We start from the raw sequence: 19,336 nt of genomic DNA on the forward strand, positions 1-19,336 counted from the left end.
TATACTCAAATTTACTTCATAAAAGTGAACCAAATATTTTCCTTTTTAATAGGAGAAATACTATTTTGTCATTGTTTTTTATTTCTTAATAGGATAAACACTTTTGTGAAATGCTTTTGTAAATTTAGAAATGAATTTTATTGGATTGGAAGAATGAACTATTAGTAACTTTGTCTAAATGTAACAAAAATTTTCAAATATGTAATATCATAGTGACCTCTGTAAAACTTCATATTTTGAGGGAAGTTTTGTTCGTGTGGAAAGGGAAGAAAGAATTTGTTTGGGTATTAAGCAAAGTTGAGTGATTTGGCAATCACAATTGTACAAGATTTCAAAAATTTCTCATTGAATTTGAACATCTAACTAGTTGGTACTTGAAATGTAGATTTTAATACATTGTATTTTTAAGAATGGGGAAATCAGTGCCATAAAGATTTAAAGATTATTATTTTCAATGTATAAATTGTGAAAACACCTCAATTTGTTATCATATAAGGTAAAATTAGCTATTTTGCTTTTAAAAAATTCATCTGTGGAGTATAAAAGAATACAGTTCTGTACAGCAATCCCAAGTAGTGTTGACACTAATATCTAATATTTGTATTATCTCTTTGCCTTTTTTTGTTCAGGACATCCAGGCAGAAATTGATGCCCACAATGACATATTTAAAAGCATTGATGGAAACAGGCAGAAGATGGTAAAAGCTTTGGGAAATTCCGAAGAGGCAACTATGCTTCAGCATCGACTGGACGATATGAACCAAAGATGGAATGACTTAAAAGCAAAATCTGCCAGCATCAGGTCAGTGATGTCAGTGTCAAAAATAACAAGGGGGCAGGATTTTCATGATTTTTGCATATCAGGAAGAGAACAAGAGGCCCTACCACTGTCCAATGCCTTTGTCGGCTGTTCCTATTTATAAATTTGCATATCACGTTTTAAACTTAGTAATGCTAATGATGTTACCAGTACCTGGTAATTGTTGACAGTTCACCTTGACCAAGTACTGTCTTTACAAATATTGTTTGATTTAGTATTCAAAAAGTCCTTGTAAAGTGAATAGTAAAATCCTTTCTTACATGAGGTATCTGAGGCTTACTAAATATAAAGTACTTGACAAGTTTTTGAGCTAACTAGTTTCATACCAGGATTTGAATCTAGATCTTTTTGACTTTTGGCAATGAATGTGTTTTCGTTCATTGTGCTATTTGTATGTCCAATTTGAAGGTGTACTTTTAGAAATTACATGTCACTTATGGATACTAAAATGTAAAATTGATGACATGTCTCCATTTGGAGAAAGAGGAGATCTGGGTTCGATCCCTGGGTTGGGAATATCCCCTGGAGAAGGGAAAGGCTACCCACTCCAGTATTCTGGCCTGGAGAATTCCATGGACTATATAGTCCGTGAGGTCGCATAGAGTCGGACATGACTGAGTGACTTTCACTTTCACTTTCAGAATTAAATAAGGATGAATTTGACAACCAGAATGTTGACTAAGAAAGGACCTTGAAAAATGACCTTTGTGGCAACTATTAATATTATTGGGGAGTTAAGAACATTTAAAAATTATGTTTGCTGAATGGTGGATAATACCTAACTAGATATGAGTTCAGTGGAAAGTGACAGAATATGTTATTGAGCAAAGGTACAAAAGATGAATGTTGGTATAAAGACCTGGATCTTGCACCTGGATTGGTTTCTTAAATTTTAAAGTTCAGAAACAGTATGATGTCTTGAAAAATGTACAACCTTCAGCCAAATGATCTTGAATTTGACTTTACTATTTACTTACTGATCTTGAGCAAGTCACTTAGTCTCTCTGAGCCTTGGTTTTCTCATTTAAATATCAAAATATAAATATTTAGCCCACATGATTACTGTGAGGATTGAATGTGGTAATCTGATAGTTCCTTAATCTATATTAAGTCTTTGTAGCATCTGGTTTTATTTTTTCTTACATAAAGGGGCTCAGGGAATCTGCTTCAACTGGTTTCTGCATTTCATAGACTACTTCATGGAGAGCAGAAATCTTTCAGTGGCTATTTATCATGAATGAATTTTTTTTTTAATTAAAATTTTCTTTCTGAAAAAAAAAAAAAAAATTCTTTCTGAGAAAGAGAAATCCTGAAAGGTTTTTTATTCTTCAAGACTCATGAAGGGAGATTTGCACCTCTTTTTACGCTTAAAGAAGGAGGTAATGTAGCATGATTGTGGAAGCCTCTGTATAAAGATCCTATTGGACTTTATCCACCCACTGCTCTTTTCCAGTAAGAGAGAAAAATTAGGGAGTGTTATACACTGAGAGAGTATGCTTATGCTTGCTTAAAATTGAATTTTCAACTAGTCAGATCCCATTGGCTTTTCCTTTTCTGTTCTCCATAAATATAAAAAAATAAAAAGATTTAAAGTGTTAACACAGTGAAAAACGTTCACTGAGGTTCTAGAAAAACCAACAAGTCTAACAAGCTGAAAACCACAGGGATGGCCCTGATGAAGATTGTGCATGTGGTGCTGAAATTTTGAGAGTTTGGAGGATGAGTTCTTCAGAAAGGAGAACTTAATGAAGACAAAAAACCTTCTTTTGGACTCTTCATGGCCTTTATTGACTAAGCCTGTCAAGTCACATTTTTTTTTTCTAACCTGGAAAGGAAGAATTCATAAATTATTGTTGGAATATTATCTAATAAATGATGTTATTTTTAGAAGATGGGAGAATAAGCTTTTGTCAGTAGACTTCTGCATCAAGACAAATCATACATTCCAGTAAAATGTGTTATTAATGTGATAATGAATTAAAATAATTTTCAGCCTCATTACCCATCTCTGGAGATTCAAGCATTTAATGAGAACTTCTAAGTTTGAGGCATTGCTAATCATAATTAAGTTATGGCCCCTACTCATAGAGGTTTCACCGTTCTGTTTAGGATAAGATGGGTCCAAAGGAGGAGGTGGTTGCTTTCCCCTCAGATGATCATCAGAGGCTTCAAAAAGAGGTGATGGCTAAGCTGAGCCTTGAAAGATGTATGGCTTTCCCCAGATGGACTGGTTGAGGACTAGAGAAAGACATCTAAATAGGAGGCTGGAAATAACACTGTGTTTTCACCGAACAGTTAAGAAGTTCAATCTGAGTGAGAACAGCATTTGCTGATGATGCAGAGAGGAAAGATTGTGAGTAGAGAGAAGGGTGAAGGGCGAGGTAAGAGAGTATCTTGGGACACCTGTATATAGTGTGCTGCATTATAAAATTTGAAAAATAAGCTTTGGAAAGATCCCTCCCACACAACTATGGAGGATGCATTATTAGGCAAGCAAAGTTCTAAAGACAAGGAGAGCTGCTAAGAGACCTTGTCAGACAAATACAAGAGTGGAATTGCTGGATCGTATGGTAGTTCTATTTTTAATTTTTTGAAGTATTGATATACTGTTCCCATAGTGGCTGTACCTATTTACATTCCCACAACAGTGGATAAGAATTCCTTCTTCTCCATGTCCTCACCAGCACTTGTTATTTAGTTGTTTTTGACTATGGCCATTCAGACAGGTGTGAAGTGATATCTCATTGTGGTTTTCATTTGCATTTTCCTTATGATTAGTGATGTGGAATATATTTCATGTGCTTGTTGGACATCTGTATGTCTTCTTTGGAAAAAAATGCCTATTCAGCTTCTCTTCTCATTTTAAAATTGGACTGTTTTTATACTGAATTATATGGGTTCTTTATGTATTTTGGCTATTAACCCTTTATGGGACATATTATCAAATATCTTCTCCCATTTTGTTGATGGATTCCTTCTCTGTGCAAAAGCTTTTTTAATTTAATGAGATCCCAGTTATTCAATTTTGCTTCTGTTGCCTTTGCCTAAAGAGACAAACCACCCACAAAAAATATAGCTAAGACCAACAAAGAATATACTGCATAGATGTTTTCTTCTAGAAGTTTTATGGTTTCAGGTCTTACCTTTAAATCTTTAATCCATTTTGAGTTTGTTTTTAGATGCTATGTGAGAAAGTGGTCTAGTTACATTTTTCTTGGGTAGTGTCCAGTTTTCCCAACTACTTATTGAAGAGACTGTCTTTTTCCCACTGTATAGTCTCGCCTTTTGTTATAGATTAATTGACTTTTTGTGCACGGGCTTATTTCTGGCTATTATGTCCCACTGATATACGTTTCTGTTTTTGTGACAGTGCCATACTATTTTGATTACAGTCACTTTAGGTATAGAGTCAAAGAAAGTGAAAACACCACTTCAAAAAGATACATGCACTCCAGTGTTCATAGGAGCATTTTTTCACAATAGCCATGATATAGGAAACAGCCTACATGTTCATCAACTGTTAAATGCATAAAGAAGATTATGTATATGTGTATGTATACACATATAAAATAATATTTTTATGAATATTCATATAATTGTGTATGTGTGCGTGTGCTCAGTTGCTCAGTTGTTTCTGACTCTTTGCAGCCCTGTAAAGAGTAGCTAAAGGACTGTAGCCCATCAGGCTCCTTTATCTATGGAATTTTCCAGGCAAGAATACTAGCATGGGGTGTCGTGTCATTTCCTACTCCAGGGGATCTTCCCGACCCAAGATCAAACCCACGTCTCTTGCTTCTCCTTCATTGTCAGGCAGATTGACCAGTAGCCATCTGGGAAGGTCCATCTGTATTGTCACAAGTGGTAAAATTTCATTCTTTTTTAGGGCTGAGTAATATTCCACTGTGTGTGTGTGTGTGTGTGTGTGTGTGTGTGTGTGTGTGTGTGTGTGTGTGTGTGTACACGCACACTAAATCACTTCAATCATGCCTGACTCTTTGCAACCCTATGGACTGTAGCCCACCAAGCTCCTCTGTCCATGGGGATTCTCCAGGTAAGAACATTGGAGGGAGTTATCACACCCTCCTCCAGGGGATCTTCCCAACCCAGGGATTGAACCCATGTCTCCTGTGGCTCCTGCATTGCAGGTGGATTCTTTACCACTGAGCCACTATACACACACATATTGTGGAATATACATGTATATGACCTGACATATATAACATATATATATATATATATATATGTGTATATATATATATATAGCTTCCCTTGTAGTTCAGTCAGTAAAGAATCTGTCTGCCTTGCAGGAGACCCTGGTTTGATCCCTGGATTGGGAAGAGCCCCTGGAGAAGGAAATGGCAACCTACTCCAGTATGGTTGCCTGGAGAATCCCATGGACAGAGGAGCCTGGCAGGCTATAGTCTGTGGGGTTGCAAGAGTCAGACATGACTTAGCAACTAAACCATCACCACCATATATATATATATATATGTATATATATATATATATGACCAGAAAAGTATTCGGTTCAGTTTAGTTCAGTCGCTCAGTCATGTCCAACTCTTTGCGACCCAATGAATTGCAGCATGCCAGGCCTCCCTGTTCATCACCAACTCCCGGAGTTTACTCAAACTCATGTCCATTGAGTTGGTGATGCCATCCTTACGTAAATAAGACAAAGACATATACTGACAAATATTGTATGTTTTCACTTACATGTGGAATCTAAAAACTTAAACAATTGGATAAATATAACAAAATAGAAACAGACTCACTACTGAGAACAAACTGGTGATTATCAGAGGGAAGTTGGGGATAGAGAATTATGATATTAAAGATAGTAAAGAGAATTAAGGTATACAATAGATAAGTTTCAAGGATATAGTGTACAAAACAGGAAATATAGTCAGTATTTTATCATGACTATGGCATGTAATCAATAAAAATATTGAATCATTATGTTGTACATCTGACACTAATGTTACATGTCAATTATATCTCAATTAAAAAAAGATAGAATGGTTCATTATTCTTAGTAATGGGCCCTCATATAGGAAGTGCACCTCAGAGAGAAGTATAGGATGCTTTAATACTCTGGAGCTACACCACCTAAATTTAAACACTGGTTTTGTCTTTGGCAGCTGTGACACTGTGGAGGAGGTTAGTAACCCAATATGTATTTCCTCATGTGCAAAATAAGGATATGAAGAATAACTTCATTATAGAGTCATCATGAATAATTGATTTAATTAGCCTTTATAAAGTGCCTAAAACACATGGTAAGCACTGAATAATTGTTAACTATTCCCTGGGTGGCTCAGATAGTAAAGACTCTGCCTGCAATTCAGGAGACCCGGGTTTGAGCTGTGGGTCTGGAAGATCCCCTGGAGAAGGGAATGACTACCCACTCCAGTGTTCTTGCCTGGGAAGTCCCATGATAAGAGGAGCCTGGCGGGCTACAGTCTATGGGGTCATAATGAGTTGGACATGACTGAGTGATTAACACTTTCATTTACTTTTTTTCATTATTATTATTCTCATTGATTACCATTATGTTTGGAACTAATTAATTCAAATGACATAGAAATTCTCCCTACCTCATCTTTTTTCTCGGTCACTAATATTAGGAATTTCTGAGAACTAACATCCTTCTCTCCTGGCTGCATTCAGAAGAAAAAGTAAACAAAAGTAAGAACAAGTGAGAACAGCAGTGTCATGTTAATTACTGACAGAAGCCAGGCTATATAAGAGGTGGCTTAGAGTGAGAGCTAAGTGAAACTGGTAACTGAGCTCCAGAAGCAGGCAGAATCACCAGCAGTTACTGGAGAGTATGGTCTCCCATATGGGAAACCCTCCATGGAAGGATAGAAAAGAACTCAGTCTCTGCAGGTTTGTTCTCAAAAGGGAAGATTGGGCTGACCTAAGTGTATCCGGTTATTCCCCAAATCTACAAATCAGATTCCTCACTCTCCCTCCTCTACAGGGATGGAGAAGCATCCAGGCGTGTGCTTAGTGAGAAAAACCCTTCCCAAAGAGTTGGGGGCGGGGAGGTGTTCTCATACTGAAGTGGGTTGCCATTTCCTTCTCCAGGAGATCTTCCTGACCCAGGGATTGAACCCAGGTCTCCCGCATTGTAGGCAGATGCTTTACCATCTGAGCCACCAGGCAAGTCTCTCATTAACAAAAGTCATTAACAAAAGTGTAGAGTAATCTACAACACCCCCAACCAACTGCCTGCTTCAGTCCTTACTGAAGATAATGTGTGCTGAGTGCACTATGAATTTGTTTCTGTGTTCTTGATTCTCATTCCTTTTAAAGTATCATCTACCCTTGCACTGGCCTCTATTGTGAACAAATTCTCCTCTGTATTTCTGTAAACTCTCTCATCACTTTTCTCCAAAGTTGAGCATTGTCCTCTTAATTGCCTGCTTTACTTAAAACACTCTAATAGAGTTCAGTTTTCCCATTTTCCTCACCGGCAGTCAACAAGAAGAATCTAATATATAACAACTACTGTGGACAGCAGACAATTAGAATACCAGTCATAAACTCTCAATATGGCGCCAACAGACACTGGCTGAACAAGAGCCCTGCTGCCCAGGGCTAAGAGAGAAGGTTGGCAGCCTCATTGGTTTCTTAAGCATTGCTTTTGCACCTCTCAACAACTTGTCCTTAGAAATCAATACATCCATTATTCTACCCTCTCACTGTCTTATTCCTGCTTCTTCCTGATCTGGAGGGCGCTCTTCTACTTCACTCATTGATTTGAGCATCTGACTTCCTTTTTATTCTCCATCCATCCTTTCTTCAACTGTCATCCTTGCTATTGATATCTCTCTTGATAACTTGCTATATTTTGACTTCTGTTGCTTTTTACTTTATCTGTAAATGCTTTTATTCACATTTTGTTTCTAAGCCCCATAGATCTGGCCATGCCTGGGACTCAGTTAACACCCCATGTTTTCTTGGCATCCCTGGGATGATCAGTCTTAAGAAAGCAAGAGCAAATTGTTTTCAAAACACACATTTTATTTTATTACATCCCATCAGGCCATGAGCATCTGAGTGCCATTGATTTTACCATGTTAGTTGCAGAAGAACCCTCTGTTGTAGCAAATCAGGATTTGTTTAGAACATCATTAGTAAAACGAATGTCTTTCACATGAAAGTTATGAGTTTTATGAAGGGGACCTCCCTCCGTTAGTTTCTTATATACCAGGACCATCCTACCATATACTGTCCTCCAACTTTATTATTTTAATCTGTATATATAGTGAATCTACAATACTTCATCTAGATTGTTTAAAAATGCACATCCGCCAATATTTTCAACTGTGGAATTCCTAGCTTTCTTTTTATTTTTCCTTCTTCTTCCCCAACTTGTCCATCTTTCTCCTTATCTTTAGTTGCTAAAATCTTTCCTCTTTTCAGACTTTATCAGCCCCTTCTACTGAGCTTGGATTTCATGATAAGCCATTTCAGTAACATCAGGACTTTGAAATTACTGTCCTCCTTGAACTTCCTGTCTGCTTTTCCAGCCTCTGCTGCTCTGTCGACTACACCTTCCCTATCCCCTGATCTAAATTCTGGACTCCCTAGTGTTGCAGTGGAAAGTGAAAATCAGTCAAAATTTCTTCAACTATAATTTGACAGTTTCTACTTAGAATTGGTATTGTGATTCTGAATGATTTTCTATCATATTCACCACTATCTCTAACTTTTGAAGATTTTAATTCCTCTTTAGCTCCCAAAACCTCTCCAAATCTCCTTTGTGATATGCAGCCTTGCCTTATTCTTTTCTGAAAATAAGGCTATCAGATAGATGTCCTTTCTGTACATTCTTTTTTCAAATTGTTCTGTAATTGTGCTGAAGTCAATATTGTCATGGCAGAAAGTATTTGCTGTAATTTATCGTCATTTTTAGAAAAGAGAATATCTGTCAAAGATCATGACAGTCAATATTTATTAAACATACCACATGCCTATAAGAAATGCTTGATATTACCTCCTTTGACCACGATGTGGTCATTAGAACTATGGAATTATATGTGGCTCAACGCCTTGGGTTAATATCTTAAATATTATTTTCAAGTCTTTGCAGATAACTTCAACTACACCTTTAAAATAGTGACATCTAATTTGCCAACTATTCTTTTGCAATCAAAAAACAATGTTTACAAATATATATTCCACTTAGATGGATATAAAATTATCTAGTAACTTGAAACTTGAGCTAGAAGATAGGTGGTTAAGAACTTTGACAGTGTATTCAATATTTTACCTCCTGGAAAAAAATGTGAATTGGAAATTACTAATAAATTCAGTAATGTGAATGCCACAGCTTAAACTTTTATGTTACATTTGTGTCATTTAGAATTACATTAATTAAATCCTCACTTATCAGCTTAATGATGTTTAATATGGATCCTTATTAACATATGGTTTCAAAGGCTAGTGAAATTGTCAAATCTAATGAAAACAGAGTTCAAAGATAAAATTCTATCTTCCCTTCCTTTTATGAGCCTCCTAAAGATTCAGAGCACCTTTTTTAAAGCCCTTAGAGAAGATTAACCTTTAACATCATCATTATATCTGATGTTACCACACTTTTGCAGTGTCATCGACACCACTTTTAACTTAAGCTAGTTGATTTTGTTAGCCATGTTGTAAAACTACTAAAATTTTCTTCTCTCATATCTCATAGAAGAAGATGCTGCAGCTTTATTTATTTTTCCCTCTGGCTGAGTGCTTTTCTGTAGAACTTTCTGCAGTGATGGACATGTTCTCTACAGTAGCCATCAGCCGTGTGTGGAAAGTTGAGCAGCTGAAATGTGGCAAGTGCAACTGGTGAACTGAATTCCCCATTTTATTTATTTTAGTTACCTTAAGATTTAATACTTATTTGACTCCTTGACAGCATTGGGTCTTAATTGTGGCATATGGAATTTTTTTTCCTTTTCTTTCTTTCTTTTCTTAGTGGCAGCATGCAGGATCTTTAGTTGCAGCATGAGAACTCTTAGTTGCGGCATATGGGATCTAGTTCCCTAATCGGGGATCGAGCCTGGGCCCCCTGTGCTGGGAGCTCAGAGTCTTAGCCACTGGATCACCAGGGAAGTCCCCCTTAAGCTTTAAACTGAAATAGCCACATGTTGCTGGTGGCTACAATGTTGGAAGCACAGCTCTGTTGTTCTTTTCAGAACAGTCTGAGTTCTGAGAACGCCACTTTTTTCTCGTAGTCAGTCTTAATTCCTTTTCTGGGAGCAGGAATAACTCACATTTAATGTTACTGGTGGTTTTTGCACTAATGAAGGGTTGTTTTTTTTTTTTTTTCATTATAACTCAACTTATAATCTGTGGGTTTTACCAGGAAATAAAAGTTTATGTGTAGTAAGAATGCCAAAGTGGATATTTAATTTTGTGCCTTCCCTGGTGACCAGTGGTAAAGAATCTGCCTGTCAGTGCAGGAGACATGAGACACATGGGTTCGATTCCTGGGTTTGGAAGATCCCTTGAAGTAGGAAATGACAACCCACTCCAGGATTCTTGCCTGGGGAATCCCATGGACAGAGGAGCCTGGTGGGTACAGTCCATAGGGTTGCAAAGAGTCAGACAGAACTGAGCAAGTGAGCACAAACACAAGCACAATTCCTTCTTTACACAGTAAGGGATAGTATATCTTTACTCCACTTAATCTGAATCATCAAATTCTTTGGCAGACCTACTACTTTCCAAATGTATCTTTCCTTGTCTACATATATATCTGGGCAGTTTCTATCTGCCCTCTTGAGTGTTCTCCGTGATGAAAGCAACATAGTATAAAGGGTTTGGAACTAAGTATGAATATTCCAAATTCTCACCACGGCTTCTTGAGCAAATTTCTTCCTTCTCTGAGCTGTTGCTGCAGAGAGTTCTTAGGGTTCCTATCTCAGAGTATATTTGGTTTACTTCTCTTTCTCCTAACTTGACCCTAGAACTTTATATTTCTGAAACAGTGTAGTGCCTGATATCAGAGCAAGTGCTCCATAGATGTTTGCTTTTATTGAAAAAAATAGAAAACTGTATTTTATTTTAATAGATGTCCCTCTTATACTGTTTATTTCTTTCTTTTTTTGTATCTGTATGTTGGGAAAAGGAATAAATACTTCTTTGAGAAACATAATAAATAGCTTTTTGGGTTTAGAATAAGTGGTTTAGAATATATATTAATACATAGTTTTGTCCATAGTTCTTTTCTGCTATATTTAAATGATGAGGTACCTTTTTTAATGATTATTTACCTTCTAAAATGTTTTCATGTTATAGTTTCAAAAATAACTGATCACTTAAAATTGTTTACGGAGTTGTAAAATAAGTGATTCAACCTAGAAGAAGTAACTTTCTGTAGTAGAAGAAGCATTTTCTGTAGTAGACATCACTCTGAGTTAATAGCACAATGAAAGTATCTGTTGCTTTGCACATGTTAGGTACCCAAAGAATGAACTGAAGCAGGTGAGGGTGTAATAAGTCTATTATCCAAAATGTGAGTGCCCGCAGATATGTGTGGGATAAAGAAATGTTTTAAGTGATGATTCTGAAAGCATGATTGATGACTGGTTATCTGTAGTCTTGGGAAAATAAAAGCTTCAGAATGTTTAAAGTAAAATTAAAGAAGTACAACTACACCAAACACAAATGTAAGGTTTCTTTTTGTAAACCATTCAACCCAGTGCCCAAGAAAAGGCTTTCATCTTGAAAGATGAAAGAATTAAATTGAAACTAGGACACTGAAGGCTACTACAGAAGCATACATTTGTTTGGACATATGGTAGTAATCCACTAAACACATATTTATAATCTATCAGAGAATAACCAGAACAGATTTTCCAGGCAAAGATTCTGTCAGATCAGCTTGTTTTTTATTATGGAAAAGGAAAGAGTCTGAGAGGCACATATACAAATGTTATCTTTATTTATTTCAAAGTTACTTCAGTATCTCTCTTAAAAATGTATTTCCTCCATCTTTATAAAGAGTTATTCAGGTCCTGTATGCCATAGATTTCAGTGATCAATTTCATTATCCCTGTGCAGTCAGAAAGTTAATTGCAGTGGAAAAGACTTTTGCATGCTCTTCAGTACAATGAGTATGTAACTGGGTTTCAAAGGGATGTAATGTCTGGTTTGGTTATTGATTAAAGCATTAAACTATAGACATTGAAGATGCAGGATCAAATAATCTAAAATAAAGAGGTCAGGGTATATGCATAAGTGTTTTGCACACAAAGACACTCAGAACACTCAAGCATTTATTGATTGACTAAGGACTTCTGATTTCTAGCTGTTATTTATTTATATGTTATTTATTTATTTAGCTGGATTTAAAAATATTGGAAAGAAATTGCACCAACTGGCAAATATACTTGACAAAATGCTTTGTAACTGGCAGAGAGAATATTCAGTTAATATCTTCCCTGATAGCTCAGTTGCTAAAGAATCTGCCTGCAATGCAGGAGACCCTGGTTTGATTTTTGGGTTGGGGAGATTTGCTGGAGAAGGGATAGGCTATCCACTCCAGTGTTCTTGGGCTTACCTTGTAGCTCAGCTGGTAAAGAATCCACCTGCAATGTGGGACACCTGGGTTCAATCCCTGGGTTGGGAAGATCTCCTGGAGAATGGAAAGGCTACCCACTCCAGTATTCTGGTCTAGAGAATTCCATGGACTGTATAGTTCATGGGGTTGCAAAGAGTTGGACATGACTGAGTGACTTTCACTTTCATAATTGAAATTATTTAGTTCTGTTCTGTGCCAGATAAAATTAGTATTTATCAGGGATAGGTAATTACATATTTGACTTAAAATTAATCAATGTGAACACAGAAAAGTTGGCCCTCAGAACAGAACTGGGATCTCATTACAGCACAAGTTTGTAATGTGAGGTCAATCTTAGCACCCGTAGAATGAACAGAAAAGAGTTTAAATACAAGAGAATAAGATAAAATTTTAAATTATAAGATATGTCAAAGTTCTTTCTGTATTTATAATTTTTAAAAAAACATTTCATATCTTGGTTTTATAAGACATAGAATTTTGTTGTTTGAAGAGTTTGTTTTATATTAACCAGCTGACAATGGAACTATAAATAGATTGCAGGACAGTTGGTCTTTTGTGTTTGACTGAATGCAGGTATTGGTATTTTAGAGATGGCAGAACTACCTTTTTTTTTTCTTTTATCCAAGAATATTGGGTGATAGACTGTGGCCATTGTGTTAGGAATTAGAGATGAACTAGAAATCAGAGATCCGTAGTTGTTCTTCTGAAAACATTATGAACTTTTAAACAAGACTTATGATGTTGTTGAGTATCCACTGCTGAGATCACCTAATGTGATTTGCTTTTTTCTAGAGCAAGCTATTATTAGCTTTGAGACAAAGGTTCAGATTTCCTTTCCCAAAAGGGAGGATTCACAAAGGAATCTTAGTCTGAGAGACAGTAGTTGTGCTTGGTTGATTTGTTTCATACTATTCAGTAAAGCAGCACTTCCATGGTCCACATGGAAGTGTGGACCATAAGCCAGTGTTATGGTAAAAGTTGTGTATGAAAGGATGTGAAGCCTGGTGAACAGAGGTTTCATGTACCTGGGTTTGCCCCCAAATGAGTCATCTTTATCTATTGTAAATCTTTAGTCTTTGGAAGCTGTTATGTAACAAGGCTATGTCTGTCTCCATTAGCCTTGCCTCTCTCTTTCTGAAAGGTCATGGACAGTCAAGGTAATTCCATTTCATGCAGTTTAGCTTGTAAGTCCACGTTCATGGTCTGTCTGCTGCAAGAATGAGGAAACACTGATTCCTTGAGTCTTTTGAATTGCTTTTGACTGATTCATCCTTTTAAACCCATGTGGTGTGGGCTTGAGGCTGTATAACTGGACTTTCTCCAAGGTTCTAACAGGAGTAACTAGCAAATTTGTCTTTTGTTTACACTTCTATTTTCAAAGGCTTTTCTCTTTTTTAAATATTCATCACATAAAAATATATTTCCTAAATAAAGTTCCCTAATTATAAGTTCACAATTTAAGAATCTGAAGGTACTTTGTGTTAAAAACAGAAATTTTTACTGAAACAAAGACCTTATCTTTGATTCAGAGTATAAATACTTCAATCAGTGGTTTTTGATCAATTATTTTCTTTTCACAGTGGACGTATGTCACTGGACATCAGTCATCCATAAACCAAATAGTGTTCTGTCCAAGTAATGTCTTATTGTTTTTCAATATTCTGAGATAAATATTGGTGATATTCTGCTTTCAGTAGTTTATTTCACTATGAGAGAAATTAAGACGTTAGTAATCCCTCTGAAAATTAGATTTTTTGGAAAGAAAAATCACATAAGCCTGTTGCATATACTCAATTAGTACCAAAATATATAAAAATTAAGTGGTTATTTTGCTCTCTGTAGTAACTACATCTGTTATGTGTCTTTCTAAACATTTTATATACATATAATTTCTTGTATCCCTCTCTTTGTATATAGATAGAAGAAATGAAAAAAGTTACATTTGAATATGTATATACACTATACATAAACTATTGAAACTTGCTTAATTTTGCATTGTATCATGGACATTCTTCTTGAAAGCCTCACAGATGCCTTTGTGGCATGGAAATGTATGTTTTAACTTTTGACAAATATTGCAAACACATCCTGACTAGTCTAGATTATTCAAAAGAACTATTTCTTACAGGAAATATATATTCTTTTTATAAAGTGTCAGTCTCTTTCTTAGATGTGAGCATTAGTTGGTTATACAAGATTATTAGGTCAAAGGAGGGAATATAATTTTTCAGATGCATTTCAAATGTCTAAATGTGGTCAGTGTTATCTCTCAACAGGGCTCATTTGGAGGCCAGTGCTGAGAAATGGAACAGATTGCTGACGTCTTTAGAAGAACTGATCAAATGGCTGAATATGAAAGATGAAGAGCTTAAGAAACAAATGCCTATTGGAGGGGATGTCCCAGCCTTACAACTCCAATATGATCATTGTAAAGTAAGTTGACCACATACAGTGGGTACCTTTCTTTGTTCATTTTTATTTTGTGAAGTGAATATTCCAAATAAGATAAATATGTTAGTGGAACCAATTATGACAGGATTTTTTTTTCCTCCCTCTGTTTCTAATTACTAGTATTTAGGCATCTTATTGAAATTGCATGCCTTGCTCCCTTTTGTTTCAGATTAAGTTTTCTCTTCATATTTAACTGAATAGTTTTTCAAATCTTTCAGGTATCTAAAGCTTAATATTATTCTTAGCCGATCATGAAATTTATCTATTCCTTATAGATTTTAAAATGTTAATATATTATATTGAGGAAATATTTACTCTAAGTTAATCTTAGACAAGTTACAGAGTCATAAAGAATTACAAACTATTTTGTGTTATTAAATGATAGTGGAGAAAAGTAAGGACTTGAATGAAGACCATTGTATTTAAAACGGTTTTACAGGTTTGTGGGGTTTTCTTTCTCTTTTTTTATTGGTTTGATTTTAAACTCTTTGTTGCATTTCTGTTCTGTTCAAATATCTATCTCTATGCAAATTTGTACTTTTACTTTGAAAAGCAGATATACTGAATATTATCAAGTGACACATTGACTCTTATGTCCTTGAATTATTTAAATTGTTTACCTCATTAACTTTCCATTCATTTATTTTATATCTCCTTATACCCATTTTCTCATGTATTGCATATCACCTTGTTTTGTTATATTGTTTTACTCTTCACATGCAACACAAGTTCTTATTCTAAATCTGTGCATTTTACTGTGATGTTAGAACTCTGTTCCCATTTTAAAAAATGACAAACACTAACATATGCTTCTTCTAAAGGAAGATGTCCTCTATGTTATAAGTTGCTTCAATGCAAAATGATAAGATGCTGAAATTTATTATATTTCAAACGCTTGTGATCAGGTTATTCAAGTTACCATTTGGGTAAATTTTCTCTTTGTACTTGAAAAGAGAATATAGTATAGAAATAGCTCTAAGATTGAGATAAAAAGGAAGATAATTGTAATAATAATGATAGAAGAGTTAAAAATTACTGATTTAAAAAATCAATGTCTCCTTACTTTTTTCAGCTTTGTCTTCTATTGATTATTCATATACCCATTTTGAAGATTCAGGTATTAGTGATGAAATGAAATAATACAAAGCTCTTCTAATAGAATTGTTTTTGTTAAGGAATAAAATGTTTTTGTGACTGCACTACCATTTTGATTAAAACTGAAATCTTGAGGTAGGAAATGATTTTTCCTTTGTACAGGTTCATGTTGATTCTAGATTGTAGAGCATGTTTTATCATAGTCTACCTTCTAAATTTATCAATGATCCAAAACTACAAGTTCTCTTAATATTATATATTATTAATGTTTTGATGAAAACTTCATATTTTACTTTAAGAACTGAGGTGGAGATGTTAGGAGAAATAACTTAGGCAGTAGATTTTAGAGTGAAGTTTGTGGCGATGTATTAGTTTGCTAGGTCCACCATAGCAAAGTTCCTAAATAGGTGTTTTAAACATCAGAAATTTATTTTCTCATCTTTCTAGAGATCAAGATGCAAGCAGGGTGGATTTCTTCTGAGGCCCCTCTCCTTGGGTTGTAGATGGTTGTCTTCTCCCTTTGTCTTTACATGATGTCCACTTTGTGGGTATTTGTGTCTTAAAACGGGTCAAAATGCCCTCCTTTTATTAGGACCCCTGTTATACTGGATTAGGGCCTATCCTAATGAATGGCCTTATTTAAATTTGGTTAGCTCTTTAAAAACCCTGTCTACAAATACTGTCACATTTGGTCAAAAGTAACCTTCTTTCCTAACTGCCAAGAGTGTTTCTAATTGACATAAATTATTACAAGGAGGGTGAATCACCGTGTGTTAGTACAAACAAGGCAATATTTAAAGATATGACACCTACATGTAATATTAGTTTACTTTTCTTACTGAACTTTGTCAGCTATAGACATAGAATAGTCCAAGTGTAGTGAAACCTCAGCCTTGCCAGAGTTCTCTCCTCAGTCTTTTCTTAAAATCAAAATCCATTTGGATGTACCTGTGGTAGCTTTATGTTTCAGGCAAGATTTTTCTTTCCTGGGTACTTGGAGATATCTTTTCCCCCGGCCTTCAGATGCTTTTTATCTAGGAGATTGTGTGTGTGTGGTGTGTGTGTGTCTGTACAACTTAGAATTATCAATTGTTAGGACTGAAAGGAACCCAAGAAATAATTTAGTCCAGTCCCCTTATTTATAAGAAGCATATGATCTCATATCTGAGTTTTCCTTCCTCCTTCCTTCACTTCTAGCAGATACTTAACATTTACTTCATGTGCATCTGGCAGTTTGTAACACAGTAGAAGGACACTGGTACAGAAAACAGACATGGGCCTGGCAGTCAGGGAGAACTTACGTTTGTCCTTCTCCACCTTGGAGTTCTTGTGTCTTCTCTGTGCTGTGAGAAATCATGGCCAACGAGGTTTGTAGCTCAGCTGTGAACTGCATATTGCTGTGTCAGATCTCTGGTTGTCTGCCTAATCACCCATTTCTCGAACCCCCAACTTTGGTCCCTTGGTTATAATCTATGCATGGTTTCAGTTCATATACACATTTATTACCAGTTTTTTTCCCTTAATGGGTTGTAGAGTTCTCTTCAATTATAATATTATGGTGTAGCTTTAAACATAACACAAAATAATTTTTAAATTAATTTTTTACAGATATGCTTAGCATTAAATTTAGCATTTAGTCTCTTAGTTTTTTCCTATTATTAAAAACTCTATTTTTTTTTTTTTTACCGACTTGTTATTTTAGGTCTTTAATTGTCATAATAAAGTTTAAAAAAATCTTTTTAACTTCAAAGAACTCTTGTCTTTTGACTTACCTAGCTAGAACAATGGAATTCAACCCTTGAGTGGTTTGATATTACTATTAGGCAAGATATTTTATTCTCTGAAGTGTTCCCTTAGAAAGAGGGGAGACCTTGTATTTGATTTCAAACTCGCACTCATTTTGTAGGTGGCTGTCTGAATTACTTTATTTTGAATCACACAGTACTATTTAGAGAAGCTGAATAAATTTGATATAATCTCTGCGTGTTCATTTAGAATATCTAGAGATTACTAGATGGATTTTTTTAAGTAAGAGACAAAGAAATTTACTCTGATTTGTTAATTATTCCAGGAGATATGATCACATAAATGCAAGTCTTGAATGTCATTGCACAGACGTCTTTTAAAAATCAATTTAGAAAGTGACACCATATGTTACGTTATGGACAAGACAAAAATACACATCTGCCAGATGCCCCAAATAACCACCTGTTGCTGGTGTTACACTTAATTAGCACTTAAGTTTTACATTAAAATTTCCAGTGGCATTATTATATACAAAGTGAAAAACAAACCTGTGTCTCAGTACCTTAGGTGGATGTAGAGTCACTACATGCAAAAAACTGTTAGGTGACTCAAAATTTCTTCCAATAAGGTCAAAATATGATGTCAAAGATTTATAAGAATTTGGAGAAAATAATTATAAGTAGGCATCTGATGATTTAACCCATATCCTCAGCAGTATATGTATTCAAGTTCACCGAAAACTTTCTTTGGCTCATCTCACTTGGATAGTGGTGTATTATTCTCTATTCTGAGACACCTGATGTTGGACCTGACTATACAGAGTTATTGAACCTAGCACATGGTCTTAGGTAGACCTGGTTTCAGTTACCACCCCTCCCCCCACCCCAACACACACACACCAGCCCTGTAATCCCAGCTTGGGGATATGCTTTGGGGCATGTTGTCTAATCATCACTATATTTGACCATGTAGCAGGGTACAAATAGTAAGTAAAGCATCAGATGTTGGAGTTATTCTTTAAACTAGGACTTAAGCTTATATTTTGTAGTATATTTTTAATATTAGTTGCTCTGTGTCTACATTTTGTATTTTTCCTCAGATTCATTATGTCTGAGTGCTCTAAGTTTTAATATCATAACCTATACTTATTGTTTTAGCCTATTGGTTCCTTAAGCAAACTTAGACTCCTCGAAAAGTTGGATGAAGCCATTGAAACAACAATATTTTTGAGAATTTATATGGGCTAAGATATGAGCTTAGAAACTGAAAGGTGATTTATTTCTTGTTCATATTAAAAGATACAACTTATCATGGAAAGGCCAAACCCATAAAACTAATGTGCATACACTGCCTTTAATTAACTTATTTAAAGGTAATAGGCAAATTACATATATTTAACCATGAATCTAATTACCTTGAAAGGCAATATTTGAGTGCTTGTAAGTAAAAGAACACAAATGCATAAAATATAAAATATGCATTATTTTCTATGTACATCTCTTTACCCTGGGTCCAGTCTACTTTCAGTGTGGCAGATGGTAAGAGACTGTCTTATCTCAGATGTATGTATTCAGTCACCTCAGATACAAAGAGGTTGATTTATGGGAACTCATATATTCTCAAAGTTTTCTGAGTCC

General features: G+C 35.3%; 1 protein-coding gene across 10 annotated transcripts in view; it reads left to right on the top strand.

Moving 5' to 3' along the window:
- UTRN (utrophin) overlaps positions 1-19,336 on the top strand; it is a 545,759-nt gene that overhangs the window by 377,436 nt on the left and 148,987 nt on the right. For all 10 annotated transcript variants that reach the window (XR_009690701.1, XM_061130409.1, XM_061130407.1 and 7 more), the window contains 2 exons: positions 630-802; positions 14,684-14,840. Coding sequence is in view for 9 of the 10 variants with exons in the window: in XM_061130409.1 (XP_060986392.1) it covers positions 630-802; positions 14,684-14,840 (330 nt within the window). In the remaining variant the exon portion in view is untranslated. The remainder of the gene's footprint in view (positions 1-629; positions 803-14,683; positions 14,841-19,336) is intronic.

This window comes from Dama dama, chromosome 26 (genome assembly GCF_033118175.1).
Source record: "Dama dama isolate Ldn47 chromosome 26, ASM3311817v1, whole genome shotgun sequence".
Lineage (NCBI taxonomy): Eukaryota > Metazoa > Chordata > Mammalia > Artiodactyla > Cervidae > Dama > Dama dama.